At 50.5% G+C, this 17,103-nt stretch overlaps 2 protein-coding genes across 5 annotated transcripts in view; one reads left to right on the forward strand and one right to left on the reverse strand.

The window, feature by feature from the left end:
* Positions 1-410: 410 nt before the first annotated feature.
* NR1I2 (nuclear receptor subfamily 1 group I member 2) lies at positions 411-8,662 on the forward strand. Of its 2 annotated transcripts, XM_004709802.2 has the most exons (6): positions 411-682; positions 1,418-1,683; positions 4,611-4,753; positions 5,045-5,161; positions 5,428-5,533; positions 7,350-8,662. In XM_004709802.2, the coding sequence occupies exons 1-6, from the start codon at positions 500-502 to the stop codon at positions 7,492-7,494; spliced, it is 960 nt and encodes a 319-aa protein (XP_004709859.1). In that variant the 5' UTR covers positions 411-499; the 3' UTR covers positions 7,495-8,662. The 2 variants fall into 2 exon arrangements, with proteins under 2 accessions (XP_004709859.1, XP_045150206.1); XM_045294271.1 differs by lacking the exon at positions 5,045-5,161.
* Positions 8,663-10,647: 1,985 nt separating this feature from the next.
* The window catches only part of GSK3B (glycogen synthase kinase 3 beta), a 202,156-nt gene continuing 195,700 nt past the window's right edge, over positions 10,648-17,103 (reverse strand). For 2 of the 3 annotated variants that reach the window (XM_004709801.2, XM_004709800.2), the window contains one exon: positions 11,314-16,096. In XM_004709801.2, coding sequence (XP_004709858.1) covers positions 16,029-16,096 — 68 coding nt within the window. In that variant the 3' untranslated portion in view covers positions 11,314-16,028. Of the gene's footprint in view, positions 16,097-17,103 lie in introns of all 3 variants that reach the window. The other variant, XM_045294219.1, reaches the window with a different exon arrangement.

Below are 17,103 nucleotides of genomic sequence, written 5' to 3' on the forward strand. Positions count from 1 at the left end.
AGGGACCACAGACCCCCGGAGTCTGGGAGAGAGCATGCTGCTGGGCACCAGACGCGCGCTTTGAGCACAAGTCCTGCCGCGGGGTGGGGGGTGGAGCGGAAAGCGGGGTGTGTATGTGAGGGTGTGTGTGTTTATGGGGGGGTGTATAGGTGTATGTATAGTCGGGGTGTGTGTGTGCGTGTAGTCTCTGTGTTTGCTTGTGTAAGTAGGGTGTGGGTGGGGTGTGTATGTGTAATTGTAGATTATGTGGGGTGTGTGCATGTGTGTAGGAGGGTGTGGCAGAGGCGGTGTATATGTGTAGATGGGATGTATATGTGTATGTGTGTGTGGTTGAGGTCTGTGTGTAGGCGGGCTGTGTGGGTGGTGGTGGTATGTGTGTAGGCTGTTTGTGTAGGTGGGATGTATATGTGCGTAAATAGGCTGTGTGTGTGTGTGTGTGTGTGTGTGTGTGTACAGGGGATGTGTGCGCGAGCTGTGCGGGGCCCTCCCCGCAGTGATCATGTCGGACGCGGCTGTGGAGCAGAGACGAGCGCTGATCAAGAGGAAGAAGAGAGGCCGCGCGCCGCCTCCACCGCAGGGCGCCAACGATCTGACCGCAGAGCAGTGGAGGATGATCCGGGAGCTGATGGACGCGCAGCTGAAAACCTTCGACACCACCTTCTCCCATTTCAAGAACTTCCGGGTAGGAGGCTTTCCAGGGGCCTCAGCTCCAGGGCTGGATTCTCGAGCCCCGTCCTGTCTAGTCCCCAAACGGGCCCTAGGTCCTCAGAGCAGCATCACCTGATAACTTGCTGGAAGCGTACTTCACAGACACCGCCGTCCCAGATCTTTGGAAACAGAAGCGATGGGGGTGGGAAGGTGTCTGGGCAAGCCCGCCCCCCCTGATTCTGATGCCCCCCCTCCCCCCGCTGATTCTGAGTGCGGGTTTGAGGGCCACTGCCCTCCCCCTCCACCGCAGGGGGGACTTGGAACTGTAAATGAGAGCATCAAGGGTGCTCCACGTTGCTGGCGTCCACCTTTGTGAAATGGTCTAAGAAACTTCCTGATCACCTCCGATTCCCAGTATACTCCCCAATGGTGGAGAGCGCTGCCCCCACGTCTCCAGAGGCCTGCTTTCCCTCCGAGCCTTTCCTCTGAGTCCCCCTCTGGCTTCAGGGGTGCTTGGGACACAGTATGGGTGGAGGTCTCCTCCCCTGCCACTGGGGCAGGGAGCAAGCCTCCTGGCTGAGGAGTTAGGCGATTACTCACTCACCCAGAAAGCAGGAGCTGCTAGAAGGTGAGAAAGGGGAATGAGTGTCTGAGCGTGCCCGGGTGTGTGCAAATTCAACCCCTATGGCCGGGCTGTGTGTGCACCGAGACCCTTGTGGGGCCTGCTGGGGAGAAAATGCGGTCTGTCCTTCCCCCTTTCTACCCACAGCTGCCAGAAGTGCTTAGCAGCAGCCCTGGGGGACTGGAATGTGTGCAGGAAGAGGAAGCCTCCAAGTGGCGCCAGATCCAGGGCCATCTGTGCCCAGTGAGGCTCTCTCTGCACCTGCGAGGCGATGACGGCAGTGTCTGGAACTACAAGCCCCCAGCCGACAGCGGTGGGAGGGAGATCTTTTCCTTGCTGCCCCACATGGCTGACATGTCCACCTTCATGTTCAAAGGCATCATCAACTTTGCCAAAGTCATCTCCTACTTCAGGTAGGACGTGGGGACGGGAGAAAGGAGGCTATGGAGAGATGTGGAGGGGAACAGGATATGGCTGAGGGGTTCCCAGGGCCTGAGGGAGATGCCCCTGAATCTGAGGGTGTTGCCCCTGGGGGTGTGCACCCCGTTTCTCAGTGAGAAGTTAGAGGCACAAGTCCATTGAGAAGTACCTCGGAAGAAAGATCTGGCTACCAATTGGTGAACAGAGGAAGGACTCTATTAGGCCCTTTCTGTGCCCGGTCACACTACTTTAGCTGGGTGGCAAACCCTTCCCTGACACCCGCTGCCATTTGAAAGCACAGTGGAACACAGCTCTACTCTGCTGTCTATGTGTCCCCCCTGAGTGGGCCTTGTTTTGTCAGCCACTGGTGTGTGTGACCTGGGATGCCCAAAGAGCCTCCTTCATTTCTGCCAGCGGAGGAGCCGGAGGCGGCCGAGGCTGGGCCTCTCCCTGGCTGTCATTGAAACCTGTCTGCGTCCCAGCCCTCTCTTCTGTCTGCGTCCCAGTCCTCTCTGCTGCAAACGCAGGTCATGATACCTGCCTTGCGGGATTGTCCTGCAAAATGAGATGCGTCCCCGGAGAGTGTCCAAGGTGCACATTCTGAGAGGAGCGGTGGCAAGGTGACCCCCACAGCAGAGGATGGCTTGAAGGACCAAGGAAAGGAAGCCTGGGAGCCGGAGGGCTGGGCTTTCTCGGGGCTGGCCGTGGACACAACAACTAGGGGGCCACCAGATCCCGGATCTCCCGCCCTAGGAGCCCTCTTCCTCACAGGCAGGTTCTGTTCCAGGAGCACAGGACTCGGGGGGTGGGGTGGGGTGGGGGTGACAAATTTGTTGCCGGGAACAGGGAGAAAGGCCAGCTTTCAAATACGGCATCGGTGATCCTCTCGGATGCCTGCGGGAAGCACCTTAGGAGACAGGCATTCCTCTCACCTTCAGTGTGACAGATCAGAGGCTCGACGAGGTTCAGAAACTCACCCAGGGTCATGGTGAGTTAGTGGTCGAGGCCACAGTACAGACTTCGGGGCCAGCTCTGTGCCAGGCACTGGGGCCAGCAGAGGAAGATCGAATTGGTGGAACCCACAGCTCTGAATTATGGAGATCCAGGCTGGTACAAATAGTTGTTTGTACTCCCGACTCTGGTCGTAGAGGCTGGAAGTTCGAGTCTACTCAGAGGCACCTTGGAAGAGCGGTCAAGTCAGCCACTGAGAACCCTGTCAAGGGTGTTCTAGTCCAACATACATGGAGTGGCCATGAATTAGATTTGGCTCACCAGTAGCCATTATTATTGTTCTAGAAGGCCTGGGGAGCACCAGGCCCTGAATGCCTGAGGAGACCCAGGCCAGGGGGAGGGCCTCCTCAAGAGTCAGTCAAGAAGACCGCCCCCCTTCCTGCCACCTTGCAGCTTTCTAGAGCCCCCTCCTGGTCAGCAATGCCTCTCTTGGTGGGTAGCTGTGTGCTCCTGCAGGGTGGGAGGGGTTCCAGTCTAGCCACCAATACCAGATGCACTGGGACTAGGCCCATGCGCCCAGTGCTGGAGTGGTGCCCAGGGCCTCTAGGCCGCTGGGAGGGAGACAGGGAGAGGTACCGTATATACTTGTGTATAAGCTGGGGTTGGTTTTATTTTTCCAGCACATTTTTAATGCAGTTTTTGTGGTAAAATTAGGTGCCTTGGCTGATACTCGGGTCGGTGTATACTCGAGTATATACGGTACATACATGCTAAATCAAACTGCAGCGCCCATCTCTCATCGTATTGTGGTGGCTTCTGTGTTGCTGAAGCTGTATCACTGGTGTTCCACATACCAGCAGAGTCACCCATAATGGACAGATTTCAGCAGAGCTTTCAGACCAAGGCTAGGAAGAAAGCTCCAGTGATCTACTCCTGAAAATCAATCCATGAGAACACTACAGATCTCAATAGGAGATTGTCTGATGGAGTGCCAGAAGTGGGAAGGTTCCACACACTGACCGAGACAATGGACTCCAACATCCTTAAGGTCAAGGTGGTGTGGGGCCGGCCGGCAGCAGTTCATTCGGTTGCATGTGGGGTTGAGGGGAGTGGTAGCCAACAGGGAGCTGGCCAACAGCAGCAGGACACAAGCACACCCCACCTCCCTTCCCATTAAGGAAGGCTCTCTGCAGAAGGAAAGACCTCTGGAAGGGGCAAAAACACCCTCCTTCCCAGTGAGGAGACACCCTCATTCCCAAGGCTGAAAGAATGAGACCAGATCCACCAACCAAGCTCATCAAACTGTAGGACAGTGTGTTAGGCTGGGTTGACTATGCCTGTGTGTGTAAGAGAGCTTTGTATCAGGAAGTAATTACATATCAAGCAGACATCCCAGCCCAGTGCAGATCAAGTCCATAAGTCCATTACTAGTCCACAAATTGCTCTCCAGACTCATGCAGCCACCTGCAATGTTGCAGAAAGCAGGAAGATCACAGGTTGGTGGGTGCAAAGTCTTGTGGATCCAATGACATCTCCAGGGTTTACACAGGTCTGAGTGGCTTATCTGTAGGAAGGTGAAGGCGGGGGTGGGGAGTGGGGGGGCTCCAGAGAGCCATTTATTTCGGTTGCACCTCCAAATGATGTATCAAGCTGTGACCTCATTGACAGGCTAAACTCCACCCATATCTTCTTACGGGTGCCATGTTGGCACAAAAACCCTATCACAGATGGTAACATCGACATACAAGCCCAGTAGGAGCTGCTGAGGACAGCAGGGCCTCGAGAAGCATGGTAGGGCAGGGTGGTCCGGGTGGCTGGGTCATGACAGGGAGGGGCTGGAGACACTGTGAAAGCCCATCTGGCTCTTCCCCCAGCTCCCCATGATCTCTGGATTTTTGGGGTGGGTGCTGGCATCAGCCTGTAGGCAACTTCCCAGGATGCTGTCGCCCCTTCCTTCTCTTGCTGCCAGGGACTTGCCCATTGAGGATCAGATCTCCCTGTTGAAGGGGGCCACCTTTGAGCTGTGCCAGCTGAGATTCAACACAGTGTTCAATGCAGAGACTGGGACCTGGGAGTGTGGCCGGCTGTCCTACTGCTTGGAAGACCCTGCAGGTGTGAGAGAGCCTCTTTCCTGCCAGGGAGGGGCCAGGGGTGGTGGTGGGGAGGGGAGACACAACAGTTGGAGGAGGAAAGGAGCCAGGCCCGGACTGGGTAGACTTTTTCCTCTGAGATCTGCTGGGGGGCGGGGGTGGGGGGTGGGGGGTGGAGGCTGCGAGGCCCACACCTCTGGTCACACCCTGATCCTGGGCTTGCACACTGAGAAGACTGAGTGAGTCCTTGGTGAGTGTGCAGAGAAAGGTCAACTTCCCAAGAGGCCGCCCCTCCATCCCACATCCACTGCAGGTGGCTTCCAGCAGCTGCTGCTGGAGCCCGTGCTCAAATTCCACTACATGCTGAAGAAGCTGCAGCTGCACAAGGAGGAGTATGTGCTGATGCAAGCCATCTCCCTCTTCTCCCCAGGTGAACCCTCAGGCCTCCTGTGTACTCACACCCCACCCCCTTGGCTTTATCTACAGGAGGCAGCCCCACCTCCCCCCCAACTACCCTCCCCAGGGAAGGTCCCATGGACCGCTTTATGCCCCTTCACTGCAGCAGGATGTTTACTCCTTAGTGGGTGATGTCAGGTTCCCCCACCCTACCCTCACTTGCCTGCCTGCCTGACACTGGCTCCGAGTTCTTTGTGGGCTGGCCTGAGCACCCCATACCCCCCTTGCCCTTTCCTGCAGACCGCCCCGGTGTGGTACAGCGTGGGGTGGTGGACCAGCTGCAGGAGCGCTTCGCTATTGCTCTGAAGGCTTACATCGAGTGCAAGCGGCCCCAGCCCGCTCACCGGTGAGCAGCCAGCAAGGAGAGAAGGGGTTGATGTGTGTGTTGGGGGGACAGTGGGGGTGGAGCTCCTGCCAGCCTGTGGCCTTGCCCCAGGCCTCTGCCCACCCTCAGCCTGGCTGGGAGAACACCTGGGGCCATGTTCTCTGTGACCTCTACTGAGGTCTCCTGTGGGTCAGTCTGGGCTCCAGCCTCACAACGAGGAAACTGAAGAGGGTGATCAGAGGTCCCGGCTGGCTGAGGGGACACTTGCTCCCTGGGGCCAGCTTGCGTATACTCAGAGTGCTCCATACAGCAAAGGATGGGGACAGCCAGGTGCTCTCCTCCAGGTCCCACAAAGCCTTCTAGAACAACCAGTCACAGTAATGATAATAAAAATGATAACGATGATGGTAATGATAATGGTAAAGAGATCCTATTGTTAGGTGCCACTGGGTTGAAAGATAGAACAGACCTACTGCTATCGAGTTGATTCCAACTCATAATGACCCCTCCAGCCCAAACCAAACCCACTGCCACCAAGTTGGTTCTGACTCATAGCCACCGCTGTGGGGTGCCTCAGGATGTAAAGCTTTGTGGGATTTTTCTCCTGCAGAGCAGCTGGTGGGTTTGAACTGTGGTCTTTGCGGTGAACAAGCCCAAAGGCTAGCTCACAGTGCCACCAGGGTTCCTTTGTAGCAATCCTAACCTAGAGCCGCGCGGACTGACTCATAGCGACCCTAGGCAAGGTTTCTGAGGCTGCACATTTCAGAGGGAGCAAGCAACCTCATCTTTCTCCTTGGGGGGTGGCTGGGGATTTTGAAATACCCATCTTGCTGTTGGTCAGTCCAGCACCTCCCCTGAGCCACACCAGGGCTCCTGCATAAGGGCCCTGGCCAAGTTTTAGTGAAAAGTGCCAATCCGTGTGTTATCACTGTTCATCCTCAGAACAGCCTGGCATGCACGCACACAGGTTCTGAAAGGAAAATTACTCTGGGTCCGCAGGCCTGGGGCAGAGCCCAGAGGTAGCTTTGTCTGCAGGTTTTGGCCCCTCGGAAGAAAAGCGCTACTGGCCATGAGGTGGTCTGGTCTTCTTTTGTTCTGGTCATAACCCAGAGGCCAGAGAGCCCAGGCAGGGCCATTGTCTGTCTTCCCTGGCCCTTGGCAATCACAGTGATCCTTCGGATGCCCCAGACCTGGGAACTGACTGGGATGGCCCGGAGCCCAAGGCCGCGTGGGCAGGGTTCCGGGTGGCACTGGGGTTTCTCTCGAGAATGAACCCCGATCCTGTGAGCAGCCTCACTGGAATGGCACCGGCTTTCTGCCCAGGATGGCCATGTGTTCATTTGATTAGTCTTCCATGAAGAGAGGCAGCGGGCTGGAAGTGTCCACCTTCTTTTCCATCACGGGGAAACTGAGTCATGCGGTGCGCCTCACATGCATCAGAGCCAAAGTGAGACCCAGGAGTGAATTCCTCCGCAGTTCTGGCGCCACCACGACCCCTCTCTGTCCCAGCACCCTGACCACCCGCCGAGGCCGTAGTGTTCCTTGTTCAAAACTCACCAGGATATTTGGTGCCTGCAAAGGCAGGCCTTCCCCAGCGAGGTTGGGAGTCGGGGGACTGTGACTCTGTTCCTCGATGCCAGTTCAGTTCAGGCTTCTTGCCCTGTATGGGCTGAAGGAGCCGCTTAAGGAATAAGCCTTGTGTCCTGGCTGACACCAGGTGGCCCGAGATTAAATTCCCCCGGCCCCCATCCGCGGAGGGCAGCTGCTGAGTCGTCCGCAGCTGGTGGGCTGGCAGGAGAGTGAGCTGCCCCCCACGTAGCCTCTGGCTGCTCCGCAGGTTCCTGTTCCTGAAGATCATGGCCATGCTGACCGAGCTGCGGAGCATCACCGCCCAGCAGACGCAGCGGCTGCTGCACATCCAGGACATACACCCCTTTGCCACCCCGCTCATGTGTGAGCTGTTCAGCATCACGGAGGGCTGAGCGGCTGCCCAGAGCGTCCTGAGCTGCTACTCCTGGGGTGACCACAGCTGGCTGGCTTTCCTCAGAACCTGGGTCCCCGGCTGCCCGCCCTGTCTCCCAGGTCAGGCGGTGGAGTGGAGCCAAGGCCTGACGCGGGCATGCCTGGCCTACCACCCATCAGAGAAAGGCCCATCATGGCTGGGCCTTTGGAGGGGCTTCTTGACTGTTCACTTCTACCTCTCAGGAATCCCATGCCCCATGCCCCACGCCCACGCCCCCACCTCCTGTCCCAGGCTGCTCAGTGTTTGCCAGCTCTAGAACATTCCCCACAGAAGCTCACACACCAACTGATGAACACAGGCTTGGATCTGTGGAATGTTCTAGAGGGAGAAGTTTGTCAGAACCTCTTGGTGTGTCTCTCTCTCTCCTTCATCCTGGTCAGGACCTCATCCTATCTCAGTCCATTCAAAGGCAACATTTAAGCACCTACTGTGTGTTCATAGGCGTGTGCGCATGCATGCGCATGTTGGTGGTATACAATGGTGACTCAGACATGGCTCATGACTGAAAACAATTTAGAGTTAAGAAAACAAGGCAGACACACACACCACTTTGATCCAAAGACGTGGTCACGGAGACAAGGAATGTCTATGTGTGGACACTGGGCTGTGCTGGGGTCTGCATGCGCCCCAGCGCCTGGTGAAGCTCCCGAGGGCCTGACTGTGGCCTTGTGCACGTGCCATGTGAGCGTTAACTGTGGCTCCCTCTGTGACCAAGCTCATCCACCTATGTCACCTCCTGTTGACACCTTTTCTCGCAGCTGAAGGGCATGAAGGCATCGCCTTGTTTGTAGCCATTTGCGGCAGCAAATACGTTTGCGTTTTCAAAAATGACATTTTACTCTACCCAGGTCTTCCACACCTAGAACTTGGGTGCACCAAATAGACTTGCGGATCTCACTCCAGATCCAATCAGGACGACTGAAGGTGTGCTTGGCGATCCAAACTTGGCCTTTTGTTCTGAAGAGAAAGGAAACATGGGGTGGGGAAATGTCTATTATTATTACCCTTTGCACATCTGAAGGCTCGGCTGGTAGGAGAACATCAGATGTGGTATTTAACTTTGCTTGCTCCCAAGATGACTGTTGTGTATGAAAATTTAAAGTGCATCTGCACCATAATTCAAAATGCATTCTTTGAGCTCATTTAAATGTCACATTTTGTTGCAAAGGGAGCTACTAAGTAACAGGAATCACTTAGCCTTTGCCAGTTTGTAAGCAGGCCATGTTTGGGGAACACAGGAAGCCATCGAGGCTATAAATCTGGGAAATTGGTTCCTTGCCAGCCCCTGGATTGCCCGGCCCCTTCTGCACCATGGAGATCTAGAGGCGTGGTCACCATGTAACCTGAAAGCCAAAGGACTGCTTCTAACAGACTCAAGGAGTACAGCTTTTGCCTCCAGGAATTTTGTCTAATTATACTCACTTGTAAATATTCAATTTCATTCATAAACCATATGTATCTCCCCCTGCCGCCCTCCCCAGAAACTACTTGCAATTGCAGGTGTGGTGGTGGGTGTCAACCAGAGTAGGGGAATCCTGGGATATGCAAGTGGTCTACGTGCTTGGTTGCTAACTCCAGGTAAGCCGTTCATCACCCAGACGCAACTCAGAAGAAAGGCCTGGCAATCTACTTCCAAAAGAATCAGCGATTGTGCCAAGGGCTTAAGCAGAAAGAAAATGTTTTGAAAATGATGGCAACGTATGTACAAATGTTTGATCCAATTGTTGTATGGATTGTTTTAAGAGCTATACGAGCCCCCAGTAAAATGATTTAAAAAAAAATCAGTCACCGAAAACCCTATGGAGCACAGTTGTATTCTGACACACATGGGCTCGCGTCATGAGCCGGAATCGACAGACACTGGTGATCATTAGAGTACATGAAGTTAAAGTGAGATTAAGATAGTGTGTAGGGTAAGCTCCAACCCTCTCCTGGTATTGATTTAAAAGACAGAGCCATTCTTGGAACACTGAATAGCTAAGTGTAGATGCTGAAAAAGTTAGTGCAGTCCAAGTGAAGCTCACACTTTACACTGCTTTGCTGCAGTTGTGTGGTCCTCCGAGTCATAAAATCAGAAGACTTCAGATTCAGCTGTCCAACTCAAACATTTGGATTTACTTCTTCTTCCTGTGTGTAAGCTTTCATTTCCAGACATCTTTCTGTAGGTCAGCATGGCGTAGTCAGGGCTGGCTGGAGTCAGTCTCCAAACCTCAAGGGGAGATCTTTGAAATTTGCTTCTGCTCCCTTCAGACCCCCAGCCTAGTCAGAGCCATGGGGCTCTACCCCGACCCAGCCTTTGAAAGATTGAATTAAAACCCGGACATCAACAAGAAGTCTGTTATGTGAGCTTCTTCTGGGTTAAGGAGGTTGTTAAGAGGAATGTAAACACTGGCTTAATCATCCCTTCCTAACCACCTGTGGGTGTCACCACTACCTTCCGTACCCCAGATCTCCCAAATGCCATCATGCTGGTGTGGGGGTGCTTCACCCCCACCACTTCTCTTCCTTTCACAAACTTCTCAATGAGTGCTGCCTGCAGTATGGTCTCTCCTTTCCTTACAGCCCTTTCTAGAACACCTTCCAAAATGACATCCATTTTCACTGCTGTCCCAAGCCATGTGGGGCCAGAACCCCCTGGAAGGCTTTAGCCAGAAATGTGGTCACCCATTAACTGAATTAAAAGGTTACCTTGCAGAGCAGTTAGCATGCCTTTCGACTCAATCCCAATTCGTGGCTAAAGCAGAAAATTAACAAGGCACTAGTGGCGCTAAAACAGTGGTTCTCAACTTGTGGGTAGCGACCCTTTTGGGAGCCGAATGACCCTTTACCAGGGGTCACCTGATTCTTAACAGTAGCAGAATTACAGTGATGAAGTAGCAACAAAAGTAATTTTATGGTTGGGGGGGGGGGGTCACCACAACACGAGGAACTGTATTAAAGGGTTGTGGCATTAGGACAGTGGAGAACCACTGCTGCACAACACTCCCACTAGCCGGTTAGCACTGACTGGCTCCCTCCCTGGCACATCAGTGTATGGGTTTAACTCCTTTGTAGATATGAGATTAGATAAGCCAACCCTACCACCAGAGTAAATAATGAGGACCAGACTTTATCCAATATAAATTTTTTTTATTGAAGCAGCAGTTACATGACCTTATATTCTAGCCTTTAGATTAGGTCTGACAGTGAGCCAGCCCTAAAAAAAAAATAAATAAAAAACAAAAACAAAAACAAAACAAAACATGGTTCTTTTTGCACTAAGAGACATAACATGTTTACATACATAATCCATTGTTGGAAATGACCAGAATAAAACATAACAGGTGTTGGTTAACTGGGAGGTACAGCCCCACTGTTTGTCGTGTTCAGGTATTTTACAATCCACTCCAAGATCAGTACTGAAGGGATGAAAGTTAAAAAGAAAATACAGCTACACCAAACTGTGAACACAGTAACCCAAAATAGCAGCGTACACACGTCTTAAAAAAATGTCCCTTTCAGGGACATTTCCCCCCTTTCTTTTCAAAGCAGTGTCTCCAAGGCTTCCACGACATCAAATCCACAGGTTTCCAAGCTGGAAGCTGCACCTCGCGGGCGATACAATGGAATCGACCATTTGCAAGCGTGAGAACTAGTGTTCATATCTTGAATTTTGAAACAGAGACTCACATTTCTCTAATTAGAGAAGCAGACATGGTGAGGTGCCTACACATTACAGTGGCAGTACAGGGCGGCTGAGGAAAGAGGGTTGGGTACTGAAATAAAGACCACACACTTGTGAATTTTAATTTCATTTCCAGGCTAGCCTACTTTTTATTTAATGCAAATTACAGTACCAGTTAACTATTTCCAAACCAAGTCACATAGAACAAAATGTATTTACAAGGGGATGGGGAAGGGGGAGAAAAAAAAAAACATTGAGCATACTTTTCACAAAAAAAAGTTTATATTTAAAATGAAAATAAAATCAGTCACAGAGGCATTCAAGTAGTAATAATGTTATACAGATTTTGCTTTCCTTTATATCAAGACAGATTTGCACAAGTGTTTGCAATAGTTTGTATACAACCCACAGTCCTTTATATATATATATATATATTTATACTTTGTTTTTTAGATTTGTTTTTTTTTTTTAAGATGGAAGTGGTCACGCTAATTGGTAGGTGTACAAGCCCAAGTGATCCATCGGCAACACATTTATAAATGCAAATTTTACAGGCAAGCACGTTTTCATACATCTATCTGTAATCTGCCTGTAGACAGATATAAGAAAAACAACTTAAAAATTAACACAAGGAAGTCAACTTTGTCAAGCGAACTCCTTATGTATGGTTGTCGTTTTGCTTTTATTGCAGAGGTGCAAAGAACAGAGCAACAGGCTTGAATAAAACTGGGCATAAACTTTGTGAGAATCATCCAAACCCCAGGGATACTTTTGAAGCCTCGCAAAGGTAGACCTTCGTCTGGGACTCTACTGTGCTTCCTGCGGTCTCACTTTCCGTGGCTCAGGTTTCTGCCAGAAAAGACAGGCTTGATGGATGCTTATTTTTCTAGATGGGGGATAAAAACGTTTGGCTCTGTGATTAGGTGATCATGAACACATAGAGGATCAGATGCAATTTTGGTTTGAAACAAGCCAACCCTCCCCAATTCCTGGGGGTCTGGAATTGGCCAGATTTCCTTTACAAGACCCCAAAGTAAAATCTTTTAAAGAGGAAATGGGCCCCAAAGAAACGCCAGTGTCTTTATATCTACAGGGATAGACACTAGAACACGTCGTCCTCTCAGACACCTCTGCACTGGTGTAGACAAGATGATTGATTGGTTAGGCATACTTTGTTAAAACACAGACCAAAACAAAAGAACAAAACACACGTCTAAAAAGTAGGGCTTCCAAAAGGACACCGCGCTGTCATTAAGAAGAAGGAGCAGGCTCTGCCTTGTTGGAGTGAACACGTGATGTTTCCAAACCACCACCTTTGGTTTGGTACAGCTCATCCTTCAGTTCAAAACGCCTGCTAAGGAGTACTTGGAGGCAAGGCAGACCATTTGGTTTTTGTTTCTCCCCCCAAGGGCCTTCACATTGGGTACACAGTAAGAATTAAATGGATTTCATTACGAAATTAAAATGACATTTCATTGATCAGAGTGGAGATGGCTGGGGAGGGGGGCTGGGGGTTAGGGATGGGTTACGGGTCCCCAGTGTCTCCACAGGCCGCTGGGCTTCGGGCGGGGACGCTAGTAATTGCACTATAGCAATGTTAGACCACCGATGCTATAAAACCCGAGACTATTAAGAAACGTGGAGCTATTTGAACCAATTCGGTGTCTCTCTTGTGGGAGGGAAGTAGGCTGAGGAGAACAAGAGAGCCTGGAAGGCTCCCAGAATCGGCTGTTTCTAAGACTCGTGGTCAGAGCCTGAGGAAGACACGAGGAACAGCGCATCTCTTCCACATCCTCCAGGTCGTGGGCTTCCTGGCACTAGACTGAGGCCCTGAATGGATGGACATGAAATGACACTGGTCACTGCTACGGAGGAGGGAAGCAGATGCTCAGAACCCAGACAAAGGCAGGGCTTAGAGACGTGAGATCCTGAACTCGGCTTCTCTTTCCACCGAGTGTGCATCACGGAAATGTAACTGTGGAAGGGGCGCCGCCGCCCTTTGGTAGAGTGCGCTGTTATATAAAGAGAGGAGGTGAGCTAGGGAGGCATGGATCAGGGAAACCGATCCAAACTTAACAAATGAAGAAAACAGAACAAAACAAAACCTCAAACACATGGAAGCGAAGGCACTCCAAACTATATAGATACACTATACATTGCTAGAGTTATTGTTACAATAATACAGGCCGGTACCTACTGTACAGAGTTAAAACTATATGGCTTTAAAAAGCTCATCTACATTTTGTCTGATTATTAAACAGAATCACTGCCCTGAACAGTAACTTTTGCTCATTAATAACAGTTCCTGGGTCCACGTATTTACATACAAAACAATAAAACTTAAATTTAAAAACATCGAAAGAAAATATAATGTACAAGCTTGAATTTGGTGAGGAGCTTTTATTATTATTTACAAAACAGATATTCAGAGACCTGGATCTCCCTTGTATAAAAGAGTTCTGAGCCTGCCATGCCCCTTGAGGGAGGACCACCACTGCACCTCAGCCCAGGCACACACAGCGCGATGAGAGAACCGTGTTTCCTCTTCTTCTCCGACCTCATTCCGTGGTGGTGGTGGTGGAAGAGGGGGAGGGTTGCCCAGAAAGAGCACTGGGTTTTACGGGCTCTGGCGAGTGGCTACCAAGTCCAGAGTCATGGTTGGGTCTGAAAGCTGGTTCTTGTCTGGCACTGACCTACCATTCCTTTCTGAACACAGTCTAGCCATGCCATTCACCCCTTTAAGGAATGATGTTGCTGAATACCTGGACTACAGACTGCTTTCACATCTTAATTAGTTCTTCGAAGCCGCTAGGAAGAACGCAATTCATTTGACTGAGTTGGACTGAGTATGGTCTTTCTCATGAACTCTTGACACAAACTAGAGGTTTTTTGAAAGTGTCTGTGGCCTAAGAGCTTAGCTCGGCATTGAGTGCGAACCAAGCCGGCTCATAGTTGTCGTTCTGGGCACTGGTTCACTTCAGCAGGCAATACGACTCCTGCAGGAGTGACGCTGACTTGGTCAGGGTGCAGGGCAGGGCGCCTGCCTGAGGGCTGACATTTCTCAACCACCTAGATGGCGAGACCTGAACATGACCTAAGGTGGCAATGAGGAGGCTAAAGGGAGGGCATACGCAATCTCAGGCTCAGCTAACCTTGGAAGGTGGGTGTGGGGTAGGGAGCGGGTAGAGGGAAAGGCGGCCATCACTCAAGTGATCTTTAAATGATTGTGCCTTAAAGATTCATAGGTCAAGTAATGGCCCATAAGCACCAAGGTGACTAAGGTTCATTTTAGAGTATATAAGGCCCACATAGATGCCAACCTTAAAGTATAAAACCAACTCATTGTGAAAGTCTATTTTCTCACTGCAGACATAATCCTTCAATCCTCCCTGCTTTCCAAGGAATATTGCTTTTTCTTCAACAACAGAGACTTTGATTTTTACACCATTCACTAATTCACTAAGAAAGCAAACAAAAACTCGTAAATGGTCATGGGGGTGGGGGGGGGCAGTCTTTTCATGCTGCAACCAGCCCATTTTGATACCGGAGACTTAAAACAAGTAGAAGAGGCAGCAGTGAATATATGTATCTATACCATATATACACATGTCTACACCCAGCTCTCCTATAAAGTTAGCAGGTACAAGTGCCTGTTTATTTCACTCTGATGGGTAGTTTTCAACATTCCTACCATCTAAACTCATAATGGCCTGACACACATCAATAAATAAAAAATTTAAAAGCATGAGGTTAAAAATACTGAAATAGATTCTAGATTTGGATTCAAAATTAGAATGATATGTAGAATATGGCGATTTCTGCAAGCTCAATAATTAAAACATGAAAAACCAGTAGACTCTTACAGTTCACATTATTTAGCGATAGTGTCCTCTTAAGTGTATCTTTCCAAGGGAAGCGACTTTTTTAGAAGAAAAATCTGGAAACCTTCATTCACAGTGGTAAGACCTGCCCAAGAGCCCCTGGCCAGGCCTTGCCTCCCGCTCACCTGCATTGGACCATGGCAGCCCCGTGGCCCATCCAACACCCTGGATGGAGGTCTGCAGAGGCCCTTTGGTCAGGCCGTGGGAGCCGGCCTCGGAGCAGCCAGAGCTATGCCAGCCCCTCCTCTACAAGCTTTTCTGCCACTAGCGCTGATGATGAACAAACAGACCTGACAAATCAATCAAGACTCTTTCCCTTAAGAGTTTCAAACTTTATTTTCCTCGCTGGGTTACAGATGGTATGCATGCCCCTTTTTGTCTGCCACACCCGCCACCAACATGCCAAAGGCAAGCCTTCAAACGCCCAAGGATGTGGATTATTTCACAAGCGACACTGCAGTCCCCATAGACTTACACCTGCTAAGCTCCCGACCAAGTTCAAGCTGTGCACTACACCAAAATCTTACACTTGACTTTAAAAGAAAACAAAGTTCAAAAGCCTTCAGCACAGAACAAGGCTTTCTTCTTTTGTGGAAGGGGCATGCGGCAGGAGTCCGCTGTCTAAAATACACAACGGCAGACCTTTGAGTAAAAAAGATTGTCGTGGGAGAGAGGTGTGTGTCCCAGTGCTCCGCTTCCCTCCCCACAGCCCCTCCCACCCCCTGGATCGTCCTCAAAGTGAGAATACAATGAAATTGGTTTGTATTTATAGATATTTTACAAGGTTAAATAAGAACAATAAAAAAATTGAACACTAAAATGAACGGGGTTTTTTCTCTCTCTCTCTCTCTCTCTCTCTTTAATTTTCTTTTCAAACGTGACCAGTGTTGCTGAGTGACACTCAAGTAACTGGTGGTTTTTCCTGTGCAGCTGGCAGCCTGGGACTGTTCAGGTGGAGTTGGAAGCTGAGGCGGAAGCGGCGTTATTGGTCTGTCCACGGTCTCCAGCATTAGCGTCTGCAAATCAAAAGTCCCAAGAGAGCATGAGTGCGGCTGTCACACCCAGAAAAGGACACGTTCGCAGCCGCCATCGCAGACCGTGAGCTGCGTGCGTGGCCTTTCAAGTTGTTTCTGGAATGCTTTCTTAAACAGGGCCAATGCTATGACATCGGATTTTCTCAGAAATCAGAATTTCTCTCTGCCTAGCGCTAAGGAACTCTGGTGGTGTGATGGTTATGAGTTGGGCCACTAACTGCAGGGTCGGCAGTTCAAAACAACCAGCTGCTCTGCAGGAGAAAGATGAGACTTTCTACTTCTGTAAAGAGTTACCATCTTGGAAACTCAGAGGGGACTTCTATTCTGTTTTACAGGGCGGCTACGATTCAGCACTTACTCGATGGCAGTGAGTTTGAAGTCATGGTGGTGTAGACATTTCACAATGGGCGGTTAACTGCAATGACAGCAGCTAAAGGACAGGTTTTCTGCTCCTGTAAAGATTTCCAGCCTTGGAAACCCACAGGGACAGTTCTAGTCTGTCCTACAGGGTCACTGTGAGGTGGTTCTATTTGAGAGCTAAGGCACACCTAACCTTGATCCTGGTGTGGGGCAGATCATGTCTCTGGTGCATCACAAAGACCATTTCTGTTAAAGCTCCCGCTACTTTGGGGATCAGCCGTGTAGGAACATTCAGTTGGCGTCGAGCTCACTTGAAATTACATGAAGAGTGACAGCTGGGAAAACTTGCTAAACATTCGGAATCCTGTTACAATCTGCCATCTGCTTCAGTGGGTGAATGGGTGGAGGTGGTGAAAATAATGTGGGTCAGTGCTGACAGGCAGAGGCACCTTGTGCAACTGAACCGCGGCATCTCGCTTTCCAAGGGTAGTCATCTTCATTCTTCATAGAAACATGAGACAACCAGCCGGCAAAAAAGAAGTAAGTCAATCTAGTATTAACACACTTATTTAATTCAATATCATATAATCAAATGTCTCAGCATGAGCCTACTTTACAACGAACTCTAA

This window comes from Echinops telfairi, unplaced genomic scaffold (genome assembly GCF_000313985.2).
Source record: "Echinops telfairi isolate 266 unplaced genomic scaffold, ASM31398v2 ScPeMD7_3509;HRSCAF=4178, whole genome shotgun sequence".
NCBI classification, from domain to species: domain Eukaryota; kingdom Metazoa; phylum Chordata; class Mammalia; order Afrosoricida; family Tenrecidae; genus Echinops; species Echinops telfairi.

Bases quoted from the DNA above. Each gene is read 5' to 3' on its own strand.
- NR1I2 (XM_004709802.2), top strand. From the start codon at position 500: ATGTCGGACGCGGCTGTGGAGCAGAGACGAGCGCTGATCAAGAGGAAG. The intron at 4,754-5,044 runs GTGTGAGAGAGC...CATCCACTGCAG, and splicing joins CTGCTTGGAAGACCCTGCAG to GTGGCTTCCAGCAGCTGCTG. The intron at 5,534-7,349 runs GTGAGCAGCCAG...GCTGCTCCGCAG, and splicing joins CGGCCCCAGCCCGCTCACCG to GTTCCTGTTCCTGAAGATCA.